The sequence below is a fragment of the Crinia signifera genome, chromosome 9 (genome assembly GCF_055691185.1).
Source record: "Crinia signifera chromosome 9, ASM5569118v1, whole genome shotgun sequence".
In the NCBI taxonomy this organism is placed as follows: domain Eukaryota; kingdom Metazoa; phylum Chordata; class Amphibia; order Anura; family Myobatrachidae; genus Crinia; species Crinia signifera.
Genome location: NC_139225.1, coordinates 70,025,527 through 70,049,666, shown reverse-complemented (window position 1 = coordinate 70,049,666; position 24,140 = coordinate 70,025,527). Strand labels below are relative to the sequence as shown.

General features: G+C 42.7%; 1 protein-coding gene across 3 annotated transcripts in view; it reads right to left on the bottom strand.

Annotated features, from left to right (window-relative positions):
• Window positions 1-7,127: 7,127 nt before the first annotated feature.
• The window catches only part of KIF4A (kinesin family member 4A), a 73,359-nt gene continuing 56,346 nt past the window's right edge, over window positions 7,128-24,140 (bottom strand). Inside the window, exons 26-31 of one of the 3 annotated variants that reach the window (XM_083159152.1) lie at window positions 19,168-19,245; window positions 18,880-18,984; window positions 18,645-18,797; window positions 12,108-12,224; window positions 8,464-8,586; window positions 7,130-7,916 (exon numbers count right to left, since the gene is read on the bottom strand). In XM_083159152.1, the coding sequence (XP_083015278.1) occupies window positions 7,725-7,916; window positions 8,464-8,586; window positions 12,108-12,224; window positions 18,645-18,797; window positions 18,880-18,984; window positions 19,168-19,245 (768 nt within the window). In that variant the 3' untranslated portion in view covers window positions 7,130-7,724. Of the gene's footprint in view, window positions 7,917-8,463; window positions 8,587-12,107; window positions 12,225-18,644; window positions 18,798-18,879; window positions 18,985-19,167; window positions 19,246-24,140 lie in introns of all 3 variants that reach the window. The other 2 variants (XM_083159151.1, XM_083159153.1) reach the window with 2 other exon arrangements.

The window sequence follows — 24,140 nt, the reverse complement described above, 5'->3', positions numbered from 1 at the left end:
GGTTGAACAACAGTTCAGTCCCGGTCCAGAATAACAGGACATCGTCGATGAATCGACAGTAAAAGCTGATGTTGGCAGCATATGCTGAATCAAAGAACAGTTCTTGCTCAATGAAGTGCATATATATGTTAGCGAACGAGGGTGCGACGGGAGAACCCATCGCACACCCCGTCCGCTGTAGGAAAAACTCTTTATTGAAGAGAAAAAAATTTCTGGTGAGCGTGAGCTCAAGTAGTCTTGTCATGAAGCTGATGGGGGGACCGGTATAGCTGGCATCTGACTCGAGCATCCTGGCTGTCGCAAGTATCCCCTCACAATGGGGAATGCTCGTGTACAGGCTACTAATGTCCAACGCACATAGCCACATCCCGGGGATGGCATCACCAAAAGCTGTGATCTTATTCAGAAGGTCGGTGGTGTCTTGGATATACGTGGGCAATTTTTGCACCACTGGCTGAAGGAAGAAGTCCAAGAAGGTAGATATAGGACTATAGAGCGAATCCCGGGCCGCAATGATTGGCCGACCCGGTGGAGTCGTAGGGTGCTTGTGCACTTTAGGTAAACAATATATAATGGGGGTTCTGGGAAAGTCTGTAGTCAAGTACTCTTGTGTGGAAACTGGGATCCATCCCTGGGAGACCGCCTCCTTGAGAATGGTGTCAAGTTCCACTTTATAGTGGTTTGTTGGATCAGCCGGCAACTTGTCATATGTAACAGGGTTGGTGAGCTGGGAGTATACTTCTTTCTTGTATGCCTCCACATCCCACAGAACAATCCCCCCGCCTTTATCAGCGGGGAGGATCATGACGTCCTCATAGGATCTTAAATCTTTGAGAGCACCCCATTCTTCCTTAGAAAGATTAGAATGAGAGGTGACAGCGGGGGCCGATATTTGGACCTGGGCATCTAGGACTTTGATGAAGCCTGCAATCGAGGTGTTATTAGAGTAGGGGTCGAATTTAGACTTCTTTTTAAATTTCGCGTATTGGGGATCCTGGACATTGCCAGCCCCACCACTCTCTTTGCTGAAGAAATCACGTAGTTTGAGATTCCGATGTAATCGATGGAGGTCTGTCTTCCACCTAAAATCGTCAAACTTTTGAGTGGGTACGAATGAAAGTCCATAACTCAAAACCCGAGCCTCTACCTCTGTCAGTGTCCTATCTGATAGATTGAATATCAGGTTCTCTTCCCTCGCCCTTTGCTTTTTGATCCGACGCCCCTGCCCACCCCTACGCTGGGGTCGCTCTCTTTTCCTATGCCTGCTCGTGTGCGGACGCCTGACAGGCGTCCGCACACGAGCAGGCATAGGAAAAGAGAGCGACCCCAGCGTAGGGGTGGGCAGGCGAGGGAAGAGAACCTGATATTCAATCTATCAGATAGGACACTGACAGAGGTAGAGGCTCGGGTTTTGAGTTATGGACTTTCATTCGTACCCACTCAAAAGTTTGACGATTTTAGGTGGAAGACAGACCTCCATCGATTACATCGGAATCTCAAACTAAGTGATTTCTTCAGCAAAGAGAGTGGTGGGGCTGGCAATGTCCAGGATCCCCAATACGCGAAATTTAAAAAGAAGTCTAAATTCGACCCCTACTCTAATAACACCTCGATTGCAGGCTTCATCAAAGTCCTAGATGCCCAGGTCCAAATATCGGCCCCCGCTGTCACCTCTCATTCTAATCTTTCTAAGGAAGAATGGGGTGCTCTCAAAGATTTAAGATCCTATGAGGACGTCATGATCCTCCCCGCTGATAAAGGCGGGGGGATTGTTCTGTGGGATGTGGAGGCATACAAGAAAGAAGTATACTCCCAGCTCACCAACCCTGTTACATATGACAAGTTGCCGGCTGATCCAACAAACCACTATAAAGTGGAACTTGACACCATTCTCAAGGAGGCGGTCTCCCAGGGATGGATCCCAGTTTCCACACAAGAGTACTTGACTACAGACTTTCCCAGAACCCCCATTATATATTGTTTACCTAAAGTGCACAAGCACCCTACGACTCCACCGGGTCGGCCAATCATTGCGGCCCGGGATTCGCTCTATAGTCCTATATCTACCTTCTTGGACTTCTTCCTTCAGCCAGTGGTGCAAAAATTGCCCACGTATATCCAAGACACCACCGACCTTCTGAATAAGATCACAGCTTTTGGTGATGCCATCCCCGGGATGTGGCTATGTGCGTTGGACATTAGTAGCCTGTACACGAGCATTCCCCATCGTGAGGGGATACTTGCAAAAGCCAGGATGCTCAAGTCAGATGCCAGCTATACCGGTCCCCCCATCAGCTTCATGACAAGACTACTTGAGCTCACGCTCACCAGAAATTCTTTTCTCTTCAATAAAGAGTTTTTCCTACAGCGGATGGGGTGTGCGATGGGTTCTCCCGTCGCACCCTCGTTCGCTAACATATATATGCACTTCATTGAGCAAGAACTGTTCTTTGATTCAGCATATGCTGCCAACATCAGCTTTTACTGTCGATTCATCGACGATGTCCTGTTATTCTGGACCGGGACTGAACTGTTGTTCAACCAGATGATGAGTGAGATTAATGCCCGGGACTGTCCCATTAAATTTACCCACAATACGAGCCAATCTGCTATCCAATACCTAGATGTCCATCTTGAGATCGAAGGCACTAGGATTGAGACATCGATCTATACCAAACCCACGGACAGGAACACCCTGTTGAGTGCCCAGAGTCACCACCCCCCTTCCCTTATTAAGGGACTACCCTTTTCCCAGCTGGTGAGGGTAAAAAGAATTACCAGCAAGAGTGAAGTGGTCTCCAGGGATCTGGATACCATGAGTGAGAAATTCCTGGTGAGGGGTTACTCGCCTAAGATCCTCGCAGCAGCCAGGTCTAAGGTGGATGGCATTCCCCGCAGTGAACTGTTAAAGAAATCAGCTCCTAAGGGAAACGATTCCGATAGGTTTGGTTGGGTCCGTGATTACAATGAAGCAGACATCACCATCTCAAAGTATTCCAAATTAAACTGGCCAGTTATCCAACGAGATCGGGATCTGAGCAAGCTTAAAGATTCTACCTTAATGCCCTGCTACAAGCGTGGCAGGAATATCAGAGATTGGGTGGTGAACACTGATATTTCTAAAAGGCTCGGCCCCAATACCCAAAGAAAACCAGGAGGGTGCTACAAATGTGTGGGGTGTACCACCTGTCGGGGCATGACGGGTTCCAAAATATTCTATCACCCTCATCTAGGGTACAAGATACAGATAAAGCACCCTGTGACTTGTACATCCACCCACGTGGTCTATCTGATAAAATGCCCGTGTAGCATGTGCTACGTGGGCAAAACAATCAGGACATTTCGCGAGCGGATCGCGGCTCACCGTTCCGCCATCAAAGCAGCTTTAAACAACAAGGAAAATGACCAGCCTGTCGCCCGGCACTTTGTGGCCGCGAGACATACATTAGTCGATCTCAATTATATTATAATTGACCATGTACCTGCTGACCTCAGAGGGGGTGACCGTGGCCGGCGTCTCCTCCAATTGGAGACATATTGGATCCATAAACTGGACACTATGCAGCCCAAGGGCTTGAACGAGCAATTGTCTTATAATATGTTTCTTTAATATGTTTCTCTGATATTTCAGTCATTATTGCCTTGTACCAGCATTGATGTTTTGCTACCCGTTGTTTTTTAGTCTTCATGTTTATTTTTCACTGTATTGGTGTTGTGCACTCATGATACAATCTCTTTCTGCAGATCTCCCTGTTAGCCGGCATCCAGCGGCATCAGGTTACCTGGCAACCACAGTCCACCCAGGGTGAAGCAGGCGTCATGACGTCTATACGTGGAGTCAGAGGTCGCCCGCAACCCGGAAGTGGTGTGGTGTACGGAGCGTCCTGGCTGTGGGTGCGGCGAGGCGGGAGGTGGTCTGCGGACACGGTATATAGGTAAGATATGTTCATGTATGTATTGTTGGATGTGTTGGTCTTGAGAACGGAGTAAATTCCGAAACGTCGGCTATTTGACACTGAGTCCCGCTGTGTGGCGTGTTTATTGAAAACCGAGTTGAGTGCTGCTGTGTATCCAAGCCTACATACATATATACATACACATATATACATACATACATACACATATAAATATATATATATATACACACATACACATATACATACATACATATATATATACACATACAGAGTACCACAACACTCGCCATCCCTGCGAATGGGGTGCAAGCAGCACTCGCCATTCCCAGGTTGGGGTGAAGTGGCCTGTGACCACATGCTCTAATAAATACAAATACAGGGACTCAACACTCTCCATAATGAACTAACTCACCTTAGTATACAATTAATCAAATAAATAATGGGGTTTTAGTTCATGAATTGATCAATGCATTTAAGCTTGCAGCCCATCGCCAAGGGACCCCATTTCACTGCAAGTCCTACACTAACAATTGTCTCTCAAGAGCCTGCCAACTGCTGACACATCATAGCTAAAGTGGACATGTGTTTTTTCTATATATATATATATATATATATATATATATATATATAATATATATATATATATATATATATATATATATATATATATATATATATATAGGTAGGACTTAAGGAGCCCATACACGGTCCGTTGTGTATGGCTCCGTTCTGTACTATCCGATGCGCGCTCCCGCGCATCACATAGTACGGTACAAAAAGTATGTGCTGCACATACTTTTTGTACTAGCTATACATCAGATCGGATCGCAGTGCATGCACACTGCATGCACTAGGGATGCGATCCGATGTGTGCTGTTTAAGCACACAACGGATCCGATTAACGGACCGTGTATGGGGGGCTTTACCCTCATAGTGCAAAGTGTGCAGTCTTGAGTGCAGGACTCCAAGCTAATTAAAAAACAATCTGGGACAGGTGGGAGGGATGCCAGTAAAGGAGGAAGGTGTCTTTAATATCTTCCAGAGTGTATACATACACAATATACAGTACATAGGGGGAGGGGCACAGTTTTATACAGACAACTTTTCTTGTGAGGTTTTAATATAGATTTCCTCACTTACCCCGCAGCAGATTATATTTCAGTCACACGTGTAGTAATAAAAATATGTAATCTTAATCCCTCAGGTCTCCAGGGCAGGGCTTTTATTATGGATACCTTCAGCAATGGTTATATTGAGTCCCCAAATGCAGTCTAACTGTCCCTTTCTCACCCCAGCCTGTAACTTAACCGTCAGGAGCTGATTGGCCAGTGATAAAGTACCAGGCACTTTATCACTTCTCCTCCCTTATCACTGCTTCATACTTGGCCAATTCCATCCTAGTTATCCGGTTCCCTTTTAATAATAAACATTTTCTTCTTCTAGTGGGTGTTCGTGAGGCTTCTAATCACCAGAATAAAAGGATTTACTCATATAGTTTTGGTGGCCAGATTTGACATGGCCTCAGCATGGAAGTCCGAGGCACCTATAGGTGAAATGATTGCCAAAAAATGTCATATCAATTCTATGGAATATGTTACTAGCACAGCGATGCTTAAACTCCGTCCTCAGGACCCCACACAGTTTACATTTTCCAGGTCACCCAACAGGTGCATTTATTACTGACTGACATTTTAAAAGATCCACAGGTGGAGCTAATTATTTCACTTGTAATTCTGTGAAACATGCACTGTCCAGGTATCTGTGACTTTGAAAATATAGGGCAACTCAGAACAACAAAGTCACAGATACCTGGACATACATCTCACCAGAAATATTGAATGGTAATTTTTCATTACACCTGTCAGCTCAAAACATCTCTCCCCTATTTAAGGGAATATCCATATGTTGTTATCACCATCCAAGTGATACACCTTTCAAAACTATTCACTTTTAATCTTATTGTTATGTAAAGTTTCGTACAAATGTACTATATGGTAAAACATTTTTATCAAAATTATTGTTATAGAGAACCGTGTAATTATTGAATCAGCCAGCGCTGGCACACATCATCTTGTTTCTATAATCTCCATTTAGGGTGTGACCACCCTGTGCCAGCAGCTGTTGATTGCGCACTACACATTTTTCTTAACAGAAATAAAATCACTATAAAAGACAAATACTCATATCCAAACATTTGCGGCTACTCTTGAGACTCTAATAAGTTATATCAATAAATGATAAAAAAAAAAAAATTAACACTGGATGGAATGGGAGGGCTTAACGATAGTAGAGTTTCATTTGTAACATTTGAACAGTTTCGTGGCTACTCCTTAGCCTCTCCTACTGTATAAACCAAGTCTTATATACAGACAGGATAAAAAAGGAACATTTTTTTTATATTCCACAGCAGCAGGTTACTAGTTTGGTCCTTGTAAAGATTAATTATGGAGGGTTAATTAAAATTAGGTACAAAACTGCTAAATATTTGTAAAGGTTTATTAGCAATACAACTAGAAACAGCTTAAAAAGACATTACAATTAAAAACAATCATTTTAATATTTTAAATAAAAATAACCTAGGACTCACTAAAGAATTAAATCAACATTTACGCAAAGGGTTAGGTATTAAGAAAACCAAACATGAAATAACCTAGCACAGTCTAGGACACAGGTTCAAACTCTCTCCTCAAAACCCCAAACAGTACATGCGTTCCTCACAAAATCAAGTGAAATAATTGGCCTTACCTGTGGATCTTCAAAAATGTATCAGTGAATAATGGAGTACACCTGTACACTAGTTAGTGCACAGGTGGGTACTTATGTAGTATCTGGGCGCCCGATTTTTTGATTGTATGCCTTAAGTTAAGGCATACAATCAGATGCGATGCGATATCGCATCGCATACGACCATATTCCATGCGATGCGATGACCCGATTTTTCCATAGGATTCAATGTTAAAATGGACTGAGTCCATTTTAACATGGAATTCAATGGGAAAAAGGGGTCCTTTTCATACCCCTACTATCCAAGTGGGCATGGAGTTGGATATAAACCTGTGGCGAGCGTAGCGAGCCCGAAGCGTGGCGAGCGTAGCGAGCACCGCGAGGGGACACAGAATACCGTCCCCTCGCCACGCTTCGGTGGCTCGCCACAGGTTTATATCCAACTCCATGCCCACTTGGATAGTAGGGGTATGAAAAGGACCCCTTTTTCCCATTGAATTCTATGTTAAAATGGACTCAGACCATTTTAACATTGAATCCTATGGAAAAATCGGGTCCATCGCATCGCATCCGATTTGGTCGCATGCGATGCGATGTGCCCGATCCGACCCGATTTCTAAATCGGGCGCCCAGATACTACATAAGTACCCACAGGTGTAACCATGAACTGCTTGGGGTCATGAGGAAAGAGCATGAGAACCACTAGCCTAGAAGACTACCTGGATAACTGCATTGATGTATAGTCTTCACTCCCAACATTCTATCATAGAACAGAGACCAAACATAGCTTAAGACTTCACAGTTCGCTACCTTTTGTAGTAATGCAACATTTTTCATGTTTTCTATTGGAGTTATTTCATAGATTTCTGTGTGCAGAACCCGACACTGACACCTTCAGACATACATATAAATATTTACAGTTTATTAATGGTAAGTTGAATCTAGGTATCTTTCTATTACCCTTCAAATTGACTATTAAAACAAGGTAACAAACTAGATCAGTTTATTGCCACGCAGACTGTTACTACAATATGTTCTCACAGTCTTCTCTCACAATAAGATACAGGCAAACTTGGCAGGTCTTTACTCTACGATTGGTGAGCAGCCAGAGAAGAAGCTGGTATTGCTGTTACACAGAGCTTTCTTCTTTTTCTTCAGTATGGAATTCTGGTTTTCTTGTGAGTCAACAGCAGCTGGAGCTCCGGAGGCAATACTTGGCTTGCGTTGAAGCTTCATAGACAGAACCTGGCCAATATCACTTATCTCGCGCAGCACCTTAGGAGGTAAAGCAACAGTAGCCTTCATTAAACTACCTTCCTTCAGTGGAATTAATATGAAATTAACATGTGTAGATCGTTAGGGGGGAATCACAACATAGAATATTTCTACATTTCATAAATGGAAAAAAATATTGATCATATTAATTTAATAGAAAAACCTGTTCTAAAAGGATACCAAAGTTGGTTCCACTTACAAATACCAACTTATAAATTACAGGTTTTCATCAGGAATGATTAGCCCACACTTGAATAGATACAACAGTGCCAATTACAGCATGGAGGTCACAGCTAGACCAGTTAATGCCAGCGGAGCAGGCTGCCAGGCTTACCTGGCTGTTCACAAGTTACTGGTTGGTGACAACCTATGCTGATTTGGCCATGCACAGTAGTTTACTATTCTTTTTATAGTTACCCACACAACAAAAAAGGTTTGCAATACAATTCCTTGGATTTAAAAAAAATAAATAAAAAATAATACACCCACTAAACCATGTATCGGTTTTCTTCTTTGAATCTACAGAACTACTGCCAGTTTGCAATACCTTTTTGGTGGGAGTGACACAGGGAGGTGTGAAAAATGAGCCGCCAGCCGTCACATCTCCTGGGTAGTCAATCTTTATAGAGTTCTCTAAATCTCTGGACGGATCCTCACTATTTGTATCATCCTGCAAGTGGTGGGAAGAAAGTGTTTTAAATGAATGTGGACAAAGAAAACTATGAAAATAAATCATGGTCAGAATATCACATGCTTAAGTCTCAATTCTCTGACAAGTTGAAATAATAAAACACTAAACACTTAAATGACATTAGTAGAATGACTAATGTGACAATTGTGCCTGCAAAACCATGCTAAGGCCTGGTACACACTAGGACATTATAGGGACAAGTAGTTTTATAAGAACACCAAAATAGTCTATATCGTCTGGAGAAGGGCTGGCCGAATCGGTCCTCGAGATCTACCAACAGGTCACATTTTTCTAGCTGAAGCACAGGTGCAGTGATTTTGAACGGTCGCATTTTCAAACATGTGCTGCATTAATTCCTAACAGACACATTCTACAGATCCAGAGGTGGCCTGGAATACATAGACTGATCTTAAGGAAAGGTTTGGCCACCCCTACTCTAGTGTGTACCCTTGTTTGTGTGCTATAGACGACATACAAGATTGTGTCATTGACCATGCTGCACGGTCAAACAATATAGTGTATGCAGCAATGCATTTTAATAAAAGGACAGAATAAGTGACCGTTACAGAACTCATTAAATCGCTTAAGGTGTTCCCTGAAACCTGTGTTGGGCCGAGAAGGAAAATGATCCAAACCGTCAACACAATTGCCATTCGTTCTAAGGTGTACCCAGCCTTAGCCATAAAGTCCTGGAGCAGGAAAAATTACTATGGAAAGTCTGAAGTGTTTAATCAGGAAAGAATTAAATGAGGTTTGATCAGAAAATAAAGCAAAAACCCAGAATACCACTATATTTTTAACTATCTATAACAGAATCAAGAGTAGATTATAAAGACAACATTTCCCTTACACAGGGTGCGATTCATTTTATTAAATCCTGAGTTAGCATTTCGCTAAAGTAACATTTTACGAGAATTTATTAAGTTTTATTTTTTAATAGTCATTATTTGTGTGCCAAAAACAGACAGTCCTTTCTTGTTCACTCACTCTTCCCGCACCAGTTAGTCGCTGGGCAATAGGTTTGGGGTCTACGCTAGGGACCTCAGGATTGTTGTACCCACATATACACACACATACATACATACATACATATATATATATATATATTTACACACATATACACACACACACACACACACACAAAAGTATTCTGCCAAACTTAACTATGTTACGTTAATACAGGAATTTTAAATCATACACAAATTCAGCTAGATATTTCAGCTAGAGATTATATAGATTACTACAAACATTTATGATAGATAATGGGTCATCATGAAGAGCTCAGTGACTGAGCTTGGTAATGGGATATGTTGCCACCTTTAGGTGAAAGGTTATCCCTGCTGGATACTAGACAGTCAATTGACATAAGGAGGTGTAAGAGTTTAGGAACAGCAGTCAAAAAGCTCAAGATCACAGAGCAAGGTCAAAGACTGCTATGGTGCGCAAGTCACCAACACTGATTCCAATAGCTGAAAAGTTCAGAAATTCTACTGGCATTCATGTAAGCATGAAAACTGTGTGGTGGGAGCTTAATGGAATGGGTTTCCATGGCCAAGCAGCGGCATGTAAACCTCACATCAGCAAGTCCAATGCCAAGTGCCAGATGGAGTGGTGCAAAAATATCAGACACTGAAACAGTGGAAACATGTTCTGCAGTGGCGAATACCGCTTCTCTGGCAGTCATAAGGGCAAGTCTGAGTCTTGTGAATACTGGAGAATGTTACCTGCCTGAGTGCAATATGCCAACTGTGATGTTTGGTGGAGGAGGGATAATGGTATGGGGCTGTTTTGGGGTCTGACCCCTTACAGTGAATCTTTAGGATGTTATTACTCCAACTTATTTTTCTGTGCAACCCTACGGAGGAGTGAGGTTAGGTCAAGGTGAATTCAGAGTGAAGAGGAAGTGAAAAATCAAGGTGAAAGCACCGGGAACTTTATTGCCTCCAGAGTGCCTTGTGCTAATCTCCCTTTCCTTAGGTGGCAACAGCTGCACTCCTACTGTAATAATAAATGGTGATATTTTCAAAAAGGAAAATGCCCTCTGCTCAGAGGGGACTGCATATAACTCCCGTCCCCGACATGTATAGGGTATGACTTGGATAACATTCTGGAAGAAAAAAAAAAATTGATGCCAAGGATTTAAGATCAGTTCGAGAGTACTCGCAGGTCCCATTTTCGCATTAGATCTTTACTATAGCTGACTTAGCAGAACTTAACAGAATTAACATAAGCTACCAGGGGCCCATTGACAGAAGACCAAAAAAAAAGAAACCGCTATCAAGGTCAGCACCTGCATTTTAATTGCAGGTGTTCAGTTGAACACTTTTACATGTTATATGCCAGGGGTAGCCAACCCTAGCCCTCGAGAGCTACCAACAGTGCACATTTTCCAGACAACCTAGCTGCTGCACAGCTGCAATCATTAACCCCTTCCCGACATTTGACGTACATTTACGTCATGGTCGGTATGTACTTCCCGACACATGGCATAAATGTACGTCATGCCATTAAACTGTCACCGCGTCTATAGACGCGGTGACAGAGGGACGATGTCTGCTGTCCCTGACAGCAGACATCTTCCCTCATTGCCCAGGGGGGGCAGCGATGCCCCCCCCATCGGCGATCGTTGCGATTGGCTGTTCAAATGTAAACAGCCAATTGCAGCGTTTTATGAGTTATGTATATAATTTTGACTCTGCTGCCCCCCAGTGTCCAAAAAAAATAAAAGGAGGTTGAAATAATGATTAAAACTTAAAGTATACATATGGTCTATGTTAGTTATTAACTATTTTGAGTGGTATGATTATTTGTCTCACAAGCAGAAAATTTTACATTTTGCAAATTGCAAAATGTTAAATTTTTTTACGACATTTTGGTATTTTTCACAAAAAAAAAAAAAAAGACTGTATCGACCAAAATTTACCACTAACTTAAAGTACAATATGTCACGAGAAAACAATCTCAAAATCACTGGGATAAGTAAAAGCAATAAAAAGTTATCCCCACATAAAGGGATACATGTCAGATTTGAAAAAAAGGGCTCTGTCAGGAAGGCAAAAACAGGCTGCGGCGGTAAGGGGTTAATCACTGACACATTTTAAAAGATACACAGATGGAGCTAATTAGCTCACTTGTGATTCTGTGAGGAGACCTGCAAAACATGCACTGTTGGTAGCTCTCGAGGACTAGGGTTGGCTACCCCAGTTATATGCAATGAAAAAAAAAAAATCTCATACACAATAAAAAACCTGTACCTTACTCCATAGGCATAACACAAAAATGAAAAAAAAAAAAAAAAACACTAAAATGGGGAGTAGTAAGACAATGTAAGACAATCAAATCCCTAATGTAGTTGTGCCTTGCTGCAACACTACTGTATATTTTAAACGCATGTGAAATGATTGCACTTCTTCAATTTTAAATCTACCTCGACTGAAACAAATACTTTGTTAGACAATTCTGGATATTATTGTAAATGTCAGCAATGTTGTATGTCTCACCGAGAAGCTGTCTCTGTTGCGGCATTTAGAAGGGTCACACACACAATCCTCTGAGCAGTTCTGCTGGCTTTTCCTACAGCGGCACATTTTATTTCCACAACGACCTTTACAAGAGCACTGTGGCAAAAAGAGCAGCAAAAACATTAAATAGGATGTCCACTAAAATTTATATTTTTTGTATTCAGTGTAAAAAATTTTTTTTATAAAACCCAATAAAAGGAGGACATTTATTTACAATACAGTTTTTAATTTTATGCTTCAATATGCCAAGCAGCAGCTGCTTTGTAAAATAGTGTACACACTATAGTAGTACCTTCTTATATCTGGTAGGGCCAGGCGCCCCTCTTCCCTCTCCCTCATTAAGTTGTTTAGCTGGATTTTTGGGCGGGCACCGTTCCAGATGAAAGAAGATGGTATACTATTCCGTTTTCTGAATAGTGTTTTGGGTAAATAGATCGGTGATTGTTGGACCACGTACAAAAATTTAGGAAGAACCGCCATCTTGACCAGGTTTATTCTGCCCGCTACTATTAATGGGAGTTTTTTTTTTACATGATTTTATTTTTTTCCCCAGCCAGTCGAGCAAAGGTTGAAAGTTCAGCTGTACGAATTCTTTCGGGTCCCAGGACACAGTGATGCAGAGATATTTAAAGGTTAATGCCAATGTAACGGCAGGGAAGGGAATGGTAAATACTTCGATGGGGACCTGCTGGGAAAATGATTTATTTTGTCCGATTGATTCTGAAGCCGGAGAAATGTCCAAAATTCTCAAATCAGCTCCAGGACCACCAGTAGGGACACTGTATATTTAGACATGTATATCAAAAGGTCGTCGGCATACAATGAAACAGTGTCCCTGCGTTCCCCCAGCTCGAATCCTATAGGCACTGGATGTTGCCTTAGTAAACAGGCTAGCAGCTCTATCGCCAGGGCAACAGAATAGGGGAGAGCGGGCACCCCCGCATCGTCCCACTGGCGAGACTAAATGAAGGAGAGGTCCATCCATTTACAGAGGATTCGGGCAGAGGGTTTAGTATATAACAATTGGATCCATTTGATGAAGTTTAGACCCAGCCCGAAAGCCTGTAGTAGTGCCCATAAGTAGGGCCAACACTCCTGATTTTACTAACTACAAAATGATGCTTAATCTATAAACCAACTCTTCATTAAATTTATTTGGAAAGGGGGATGCTCCCGTATTGCCATGCGGAAACTCAAACAACCTGTCTTTAACGGGGGCATTAATTTCCCAGACATTGTCACTTACAACCATGCCACTCTCTTCAGACACTTACGTGACCAGCTACATCTCAGCACCACCTACACCAATACACCACTGGAACAAAGCTTCTTAGGCAACACCAGCTTGATAGGCTTCCTCCACCAACATGACCAGGAAATACCCAAAACTCTAAAACTTAACCCCCTTCTATGGTCTACCAGACGGATCTGGCATATCCTGCGCCACTCCGCTGGGCTGAACAAATTTCATTCTCTCTTTCTACCTCTTCTGAAAAACCCAGCATTTTTGGATGGCATAGCTGCTCACCCCTTCTCTGCGTGGGAATCAGCGGGAATACACACTATCGCTTCCGTTGTTAAGAGAGATTAGAAGAGTCTACTACGTTTTTCTGAATTGTCAGCTCAATTTTCAATGGTCAGCCCATATCCTCTGGCTTTCATACAAGCCAGCTTTTATGTTTCCCATGTTATTTCACATTTGTCAGATTTAGATTGGGACAACACCCTAGATACCATGCTAACCTATCCGGTCCCCATGACCGGGGCCATTTCAATACAGTATACCTTCCTAAGATAGATTTCAGATTACACCAAAATTAAAGGTGGAATGTCAACTTGGCTAGATCACTTCCCCTCACTAACAATATCACAATTACAAAATGGCCTCCTATACTCCCGCCACACTCTAAGGGCCAGCATGTACACAGAGTTATTTCGCAACACCTACCACAACTCCTACTCGTCTCCCCTCAGACGTGTCCATATGGGAACATCCACCACGCATACTTGCCCCAAATGCAAATTAGAAAACGCAGATAACTTCCATTGTCTTTGGGCATGCCCAATAACTCGTTACTTCTGGCTCCTTGTAAAACGCTATGCTTAAGACAAACTGGTGACATACATCCCGTTTACTCCTGAATGGGCAATACTAGGTATCTTTGCCCAGGACTTCAGGATGACAAAGGAGAGCAGAAAAAAAAAACTTTTGCTGGCCTTGAGTGCTGCAGGAAGAAAAACTATTCTCCATGGATGGATAGACAGACCATACTCCCCCACAATTCCCCCTATTTTTAACCAAACTTCACCATTTGTTTAAAATGGACTGGTTGGAAGCCATTGTAGATAAGGGCAAATTCGTGGAAAAATTCTGTCTTCAGAATCATAAATAACTACCCTTCCCACTCATACTAGAAAAATGATACATAACAGTCTACATAAGACTACAGGGTATCTAACAAGATTAGCCGCACAAGATCCCAGTTACCCTGGATGGACTACTCTAAACACTACAGAACACTGTCTCGCTAAGGACCAAATCAAGATATAATTTGACGGTTGGACGCAAAGAAATACTCCATTGTACTTATTTGTTGTATGGAACGTTAATGTTTACTGTATCGACCATGACAAAATTATGTACCATGTAAACAATTGTAATGTCTCAATAAAAAGTAAAAAAACAAAAAACACATAACTACTTTGTAAGGCAGAGGCTAAATTAATTTTAACTTGTAAAAGGTGGTACAAATAAAGCTACTATTTATCGACATTTGTGAAAACTCTAGTGTTGCCCACAGTCCAAACGTCAGCATTCAAAACAAAGAGCATTTTGTCGGCAACGAAGAGTAGCAATATAGGATGACCTTCCCCAAATAGGAATGTTGAGATAGGAGTCCTTGGGGTGCCAGGAATTAACCTCTCTCCATTGTACTCATTTTAAAATGTGCCAGGGAGAATGGGATTTAGCGGTTTAAGGGTATTCAATGTCAGGGTCACGGCAGTCGAGCTCGCTCGACCGCCGTGACCCAGTCCCGTTATCGGTCAGCTCGACCGAGAACACGCAGGCAGGAATCAATGTCCCGCCTGCCGGGGAGCGAAAAGGGGGCGAGGCCGCGAGTTGCGGCCGGGAAGAGGTGAGCTGCAGCCGGCAGCTCGTCACTTCCCGGCTGTTCTCGGCATAACGAGCCCGACAGCTAGTGATGTCGGGCTCGTTCTGCCGAGATGCCAAGATTCCAGAGCCTTGTTGACACAGGCAAAAAAAAATCTCCCATTTTTTAGTAAGGTCACTGCTTGTGCCTTAGGAACAATGTAAAACGGTGGAGAACCTGAAATCAGGTTTAAAGCCAAGGTTATTCTATCATATTGGAAAAAAAAATTATTAAAGCCAGGAAAAAAAAAAAAAAGGGAGACTTTTCCCAGTTGAATAGGAAAGCAGAAATGGCCTGAATATTTAGAGGCTGGTATCTACACCAATGCTGGCATGCAAGTCCTTTTCTGGACCAATGCTGGCATGCAAGTCCTCTTCTCAACCTGTCTGGTTTCCCCAATCAGGTCCACACTTTCTCCTTCATGAGAAGGATAAGCAGAACCTCTCTCTGAACCTGAGTACCTTTCAGAAGCGTTAGAGGGCTCCAGAATCAAGTAATTTATTTACGTAAACACCCTAGGAAGGCAACTTTCAACAATACAGCTGATAACTGTGGACAATGAATAGGAGTTTAAAATTTAACAACAGGTAGGGAAGAGTCGCTCATTCCTGAATGGCAATCACTCAGTTTAAGGTCCGCTATGACCTGTGCCATGGACTGATTATTCCAGAATCACAGATGGGTCTGTGGTTCTGCTTGACAGCCGGTCAAGGACCTGCGTGACCTAGATAATTGGTGCCACATTTTCCACAGGAAGAACCTTTCCTCAGAAGGCTCCTCTCCCTTTGCTCTCATGTGTGTAATAACAGACATAAAAGGAGGACACACTGTACATATGTACAGTGGAAGCTTGCAATGCTCATAGGATTGTGTGCAGGAACTAGCAATTAAACATTACTGTATAAATAATAAAATAACAAAAACCTTAATAAACCTGCCCAACAGATTGTGTTGGAAAAAAAAAAAATCACACAGGGGATAATGTGAAACATTCTACAGGAAAAGTGGTATAAAAAGGAGGGATCCCCCCTCCAAAAAAACAAAAACACCAAACAAAGACAAATCAATAACCCGTATTACATAAGAACAATCCTTCCCAAATTACCAAAAGAAGATCGATTACATTCAACTACATTGTCATTACCCATGCACAACCAGGGCAACAACATTTAGTGTAGCATACAACCAGATACAGTAAAATGTAAAACATTCCCACTTTACACTATGAACACTTAAATATAAAGACAAAATCATCAGAATTTAACACAAAGACAGCTCGGGGAAATAAAACAACAACAACACTATTCATTAAGGTGCATACACACTGCACAATTTTTTTGACCAATTTTATTGAAAGACATTGATGACTAATTTTCCTTGAACCCAGTGTCCTGGACAAAAGATGAAAGATCTAGCTACAGTCTATAATGCTATTTTTGAAAGATATACAAATTGAGCTGCATGCACAGTTGACAACAACCTTGATGAACAACTGGCGGGTAGGTGAATCTTCATTCACACTGAAAGATATTAACCAATTTCATTCAGAATGGCCGAAATTGGTCCACATAATTGTAGTGTGCATGCACTTTTAGACTACTTGTCCTAGTCTCGAGGCACCTAATAAGTCTTCCTGAAGGTGAACAATCCCTGCACTGGGTGGTTCCGATCCACCAGTGCTTTCTCTCAATGTACTCCACTTCCGGAAGGGAAGTCCCTAAAATCCACTGAGAAAGCACTTGTTGGTCTAATTTGTGCTCTATCTTTAGCTGTAAACCAATTCCTGCAATGCCGTACTGAAAGGATTGCGTTTTAACTGCACAAACTCTTTCAGAGTATAACACATAAAAAATGGATATAAACTATCGTTCCAAGTTTGGGGTCACTTCAAAATGTCCTTATTTTTGAAAGAAAAGCACATTTTTTTCTCAATGAGGTTAACATAAAATTAATCAGTGATACATTCTATACCTACTAGCTATTAAATGAATATCCACATAGGTGTATAGAGGCCTATTTCTAGCAATTGTCTGGGTAACCCAAAACTTTTGTACGGTAGTGTAAATGCCACCATACCTGGATCCACAGAGTCTGTGCTTAGCTATTAGACTGCAGAGTCGCCACCCTGCGATATTCAGTGGTAGGCTGCCTTACCTCCACTCTCCTACAATGTGGACATGTTGCCACAGGTCCCAGACACAGAAGAGTTCCAGAGACCTCACTAGAACAGGACTAATATTTGTAGTGCTCTCCCTTGGCGGCAGCCTACCGTATACCAACTAATGTCCAGCACTAAATTCTGAGACGCAAAATCAATTATAAAAAAAAACAAAAAAAAAACAAACACAACCTTAACTAGAAACCATTACTTAAAGCCTTTGAGTGCCAACATCTGTTAGTGATGTGCAAAATAATCGGCTAAAAATACCAGTGGCGCTCACATTTTCATTTCAAATAAAAATGTGTAAAAAAAGTTACTATATAGAAAAGGTAAATATTACAGGTCATTATGATGAAAAAAAAGTTTTTTTTCACAATTCACAAATTCACTTGGCACTCAAAAAGGTTAAGCCTTGTACATACAGGGAAATATAATGAGCAATATCGCTCATTTTGGCCCCTTTGAGCAATGTCGTTCATTACCTCCGATGGAAGTTATGTGCACAGTTAACTAGGCCCCCCACCCCGGTCAGCATAAGCAATTGTGTGCACTTGCCAATATCGGAAAAACACGCAAATGCTAGGCGTATACACAGACTTTACTCCCAGTCAATAAAAATACTGTGAGAACGGAGCTACTTTAGTGATCCTTTCTACTACTGTGCCGATCCCTTTAAAAAACAAAAACCAGTGCAATGTCCCCCAGACTAGATGCATGAGAAAAAAGTTGTTTCTAGCTGGAGAATAAAAAGAGTAATGAGCTTGGGTCGGGTTAAATTGCAGGATAAACTTCTCAGAATGGGCAAAACCATGTGCAATGGTTTTGGCGATTTGAGAACAAATTTGTCCTGCGATCAAGTCTGAATTAGGCTATAAAAACCTGTACACAAGGGGCAACAGGAGCCCTGTGCTGAGCGATGTGCTTAAACACAAAATCGGTCCGCACAAAGCGATCTGTGCGGACCAGTGCTCTCTGGTGAGAACAGTAAAGATAAACTAGATTTTGCAGTCAAAATCTAGTCAAGCAATGGTGACACACTGGACCACGTCACCATTGGGGGGAGGGGATACAAACTGAGCGATTGTTTAAAAATAATGCTGTGCTGTGCCCAAGGTCATAAGAATACTTCCAGAGTGTCCCAAAACTGAAGGTATGATTTAAAAAAAAAAAAAAAAAAAAAAAAGGATTTTTATCTCTGCTCACCCCACTTATCAGTTTCTTTGCCTGTTTCACATTGTGGCCAGGAATCCAGTTTTTATCACTTATATCCTCTCCAGAAGACTCATCGGATTCAGATAACAAGTCTTCTAAGATCACCGTGGTACTTCTGGCAGTTGTTCGGCGTAAGTTTTTAGGCTGCAAAAAACAAATGTTTTACAATTCACCGCCACTTAATCCCACAACTGAGAAAACGAAATTTAGTTTTAAACAGTTTTACCTTTGGAGGAACGAAATCGAAGGGAGAATCTGGGGAGTTTCCACAGACAGCAGATACAGAGTTGTACATTTTTTTCCCACTTGCCACTTGAAGAAGAGCCAGTTTCTAATAATAATAATAATAATAATAATAATAATAATAATAATAAAAAAAAAATCTATAAATTCAGACTCAAATGATAGAACAGTAGATTTGTAATAGTCTGGTAAAATAAAATAGTAATTATTAAATTAAAGGACCATCTAAAACTCAAGTTTGACATTCACTCACAGCAATTGCATCAATTACCTGTTTGCACAAGTCATTTTCCTGCATGAGTTGTTGATTTTTTTCACATAGTTCTTTCATCTTCTCTATTTCTTCATCCTTGAAAAATAAATGACAAAATTCCTCTTCTTACCATATAGATCATTGTTTTATATAAAATAGGTTACCAGACATATTGTTGATACCATTATTAATGTAACGGGATTCTAACCATAGTGTATATTATGAATATATATCCGTAGGGAAATCTTAATACAGGTTGAGTATCCCCTATCCGTGCATCCCTTATCTGAATTATTACAAAAACCGTGGTTTTTGGAATCATTCGAAATTTTTTTTTTTTTTTTAACCCCTAACCCTCTTTTCATACTTACCAAGTCCCCGGGCGTCCACAGCAGGCCTCCGGCATCTTCTCCAGGGTCTCCAGCGGTCCCAGGAATGCATTGCGCGCGCACACTCGCGCAATGCATTCCTGGGACCGCTGGAAACCAGGAGAAGATGCCGGAGGCCTGCTGTGGACGCCCGGGGACTGCGCGGACGCCGAGGGACGCCCGGGGACCATCAGGGGACCATCAGGGGACAGGTAAGTATGGCTTAAAAAAAAATATTCTAAAAACCGGAAAATTCGCGGTCCCGAGCATTTCGGATAGGGGATACTCAACCTGTACAGGTTGAGTATCCCTTATCCAAAATGCTCGGGACCAGGAGAATTTTGGATAACGGATTATTCCGTATTTCGGAATATTTTAATATTTCAATGATGTATTTTGAAGTATCTTGCATTTATGCTGTATAAACACATAATATACACACAAATATATTTTATTACCACATAAAATACACACAAATATATTTTAATTGTTCAAAAAGCAAGGATTATACTCACGATAATACCTTTTCTTCGGAATACTTCATGGCAGCCATTACATTGGGTTCATCCCTCTCTCCTCTCCAATCAGACAGGTAGTTTTTTTTCCCCTAGGATCCAGCCCCTTCCTCTATATAATCTGGCACCTCCCCACAGACCGTAGTCTTTGACTGTCTCCGTCCTGATCCTAGGGAAAAAACACAAATAGGGAGGGCCAACAAATTTTTTGGGCTGCCATGAAGTATTCCGAAGAAAAGGTATTATCGTGAGTATAATCCTTGCTTTCTCCTTCATACTTCATGGCAGCCATTACATTGGGATGTACCAAAGCAGTAGGGTGGGTTCATACTATACCTCAAGCCAAGACTTGTTTAAGAACTTCACTTCCAAAGCTTGAGCCCGCGACATCCAATGCATAATGCTTAGAGAAGGTATGCAAGGAAGACCAGGTGGCTGCTTGACAAATTTCTTTAGCCGAAACTTTGGCCTCTCTCGCCCAAGAAACCGCCATTGCCCTTGTTGAGTGAGCCTTAATGCCTTCAGGAACTTCACGACCCACCTTCTTGTAAGTGAATGTAATTACTTCCTTTAGCCACCTTGACATTGATTGTTTTGATGGAGCCAATCCTTTCTTTGCCCCCTGGGGAATCACGAATAATGCTTCTGACTTCCTGAACCCCGTAGTCCTGTGTAGATATATCTTGATAGCTCTCAAGACATCTAAGGTATGCAATTTTTCCTCTTTCTTAGTCAGAGGATTTTGGAAAAAACAAGGCAAAACTATTTCTTGACTTAAATTAACTGAGGAAACTACCTTGGGTAGAAAGGACGGCCTAGTCCTCAGCACTACCCGATCCGGGAAAATCTTCAAATACTGTTCTTTAATGCACAGAGCATGAATCTCTCCCACTCTTTTTGCTGAAGTTATTGCCACTAAAAATAACATCTTCCATGTTAGAAACTTTAGCTTCGCTCTGTCCAATGGCTCAAACGGAGCCTCCATTAGTCCATTCAAAACCAAATTAAGATCCCACTGGGGGATTATTGACCTAACTCTAGGCCGGATTTTCTTGAGAGCCTGGCAAAATCTTTTAATTAAGCTATGCTCCGCTAGTTTCCTGTCTAGCAGCGCACTCAGTGCCGAAATCTGGACCTTGAGTGTTGAAGCCGACAGCCCTTTATTAAGCCCGTCACAAAGAAACTGTAACACTTGAGGAATGTTTGCTTTAGGAAAGATGAACTTGCCCTTGGACCATTTTGCGAACACCCGCCATATTCTGTAATAGATCTCTGACGATACTTTCTTTCTCGCTTGGAGAAGTACTTCAATGACTTCTGGGGATAAATTCTTGTCTCTTAATTGCCGCCTTTCAATTTCCAGGCCGCTAAATTCAATTTGTGAGGCTCTAGGCAATTGACTGGGCCCTGCTTGAGCAGATCCTGAGTCACTGGAAGAAACACTGGACCCGCAATCGCCATGCTCTCTAACATGGGGAACCAAGCCCTCCTGGGCCAGTAGGGAAGGATAGCTATGACTTGGACCCCCTCCGTTCTGACCTTCCACAATGTCCTGTGAATGAGGGGAATTGGAGGGAACACATACCCCAGGTGAAACTCCCAACTCTGCGACAGGGCGTCCACTCCGCTCGACCCCCAAGCCGGGTACCGTGAGTAGAACTGTGGCAACTTCTTGTTGACTGCTGAAGCCATGAGGTCCACCTCCGGTTGACCGAATTGTTCTACTATTTCCTGAAATACTGAGTCCTTCAGTTCCCATTCGCCAGGAACCACGCTTGTGCGGCTCAGATAGTCTGCGAGCTGATTGTCTTCCCCCAGAACATGGAGCGCTGAAATGGACAACAGGTTTTCCTCGGACCAGCACATGATGTTTCGCACCTCTTCTAAGAGCCCGTGACTCCGTGTACCTCCTTGTCTGTTGACATAGGAGACGGTAGTGGCGTTGTCCGAAAAAATGCGCAGGTGCGCCCCTCGGATATCTTCGCTGAAGAATTCTATTGCCTTCCACACGGCCCTTAGTTCTCTGTGATTGGAGGAGAACTCTGACTCGTGCCGGGACCACAGACCTTGACATGTCTTGCCCAGACCATGAGCCCTCCAACCCGTGGCGCTGGCGTCTGTGGTGATCACCCTGTAACGGGGACTTGCCAGTGAAGACTTCCTTGACACTAGCTGATCGGCCTCCCACCATCTTAAGGATTCTTTGGCTGCCTCTGAGATCTTTATCTTCCTTTCCAGCGGCACCAGTCTTCTCGAGTAACCTAGAAGGGACCACTGGAGAGGCCTCATCCTCCATCTGGCCCATGGGATTATGTCCACCGTGGACGCCATCATCCCTAAGAGACTCATTGCTGACCTGAGGGGTACGCGATCCTCCTCGTAGATTTTTGAGATTAGCTGCTGGATTTTCTCGCATCTCTTTGAGGACAAAGACACTTGAAACCTCACGGTATCCACCAGCACTCCTAGAAACTGGAGACTCTGTGTTGGCTCTAGACAGCTCTTCTCCCAATTTAACAGCCACCCGTGTTCTTGAAGAAACTGAATAGTCTCTTGCTGTGACCACCTCTTCCTCTGAAGGTGCCACGATCAACAGATCGTCTAGATATGCCCATATCATGACTTTCCTTTTCCTCAGTTCTTCTATCAACACCACCAGAACTTTGGTGAAGACCCTTGGTGACGAGGTGAGGCCGAAGGGCAGACAGGTGAACTGGAAATGATCGTGACCTATGCAGAATCTCAGATATTTTCTGTCGTCTGGGGAAATGGGAATATGGAAGTAGGCGTCTTTTAGGTCGATGGAGACCATAAAATTGTTTCTTTCCAGCCCCATCAGGATCGACTTTGTAGTCTCCATGTGGAACTTTCTTTTCTTTATGCGCAAGTTTAATTTTCTTAAATCTAATATAGTTCTGTAACCTCCAGAACTTTTGCTGACTATGAAGAGACGAGAATAAAAACCGGCTCCTTTCTCTTCCTCCGGGACTCTCACCACTGCTCCTGATGCGATGAGTCCCTTTAAACTTAAATTTAGAGCTTCCCTTTCTATCTCCGAAACTGGGATCTCTGAAACACAAAATTTCGCCATTCTTGGCCTTGACATGAACTCTAGGTGATAGCCAATCCTGACTACCTCCAGAACCCATCTGTCTCGGACGGTTTGTTCCCAGACGCGAGCAAAGCCCAACAGCCTTCCCGCTACCTGGGCCTGCTCCACCATGGGACCACCGTCACTGTTTCTGTGTGGTTCCCGAACTTTCACCTCTTTTCTTGACGTATTGCCGAAAAAAGGCTCGATGTCCCCTGCGCGTATCTGTCTCGGACAGACCTGCCTGGCCTGTAGGACTTGGCCTGTCTATACGCTTGTCTGGAAGAATATGAGAAAAATCTCCCCCTTCTGTCCTGTGGCAATCTGACTGATTTACCACCTGACATTCTTTGAATCATCTGATCCAAACGACTGCCGAAAAGAAAAGCACCCTCATAGGGCAGTGTTGCCAGCTTGTTCTTCGAATGGGAATCTGCTGCCCATGACTTAAGCCATAAGGCCCTACGGGCCACCAACCCCGATGTCAGGGATTTTGCTGCAAAATCAAGACCATCCAAGGAGGCCTCACACATATAGTCCACTGCCAGCTGAACCTGGGTAAGACTCTTGCAGATTTGATCACGGGAAACCTTTTCCTGTATGTCTTCCTGCAATGCAGAACACCAAATCCTGAGTGCCCGAGAAAGGGAGGCCATGGCCACCCCTGATTTTAACGAGACTGAGGCAGAGATATGTAGTCTCTTTAGAGCACTCTCCATTTTTTTATCCATTGCGTCTTTTAGTGACGCCCCATCCTCAAGAGGAATGGTAGTACGAGTCGTCACTTCTGACACTGCTGCGTCGACTTTAGGTATATTACACCACTTAATGAATTCTTCATCCTCAATGGGAAACATTTTTTGAATTCTCTTAGTCGACCCCACTCTCTTGTCGACACCCTGCCATTCTTTAGCTAGGATATCCTTCACAACCTTATGTACTGGAAAAGATCTCCCTTTTTTAGACCGATCCTCAAACAATGCGTCAAACTCAGATTTTGCAGGCTGTTTATAGTTA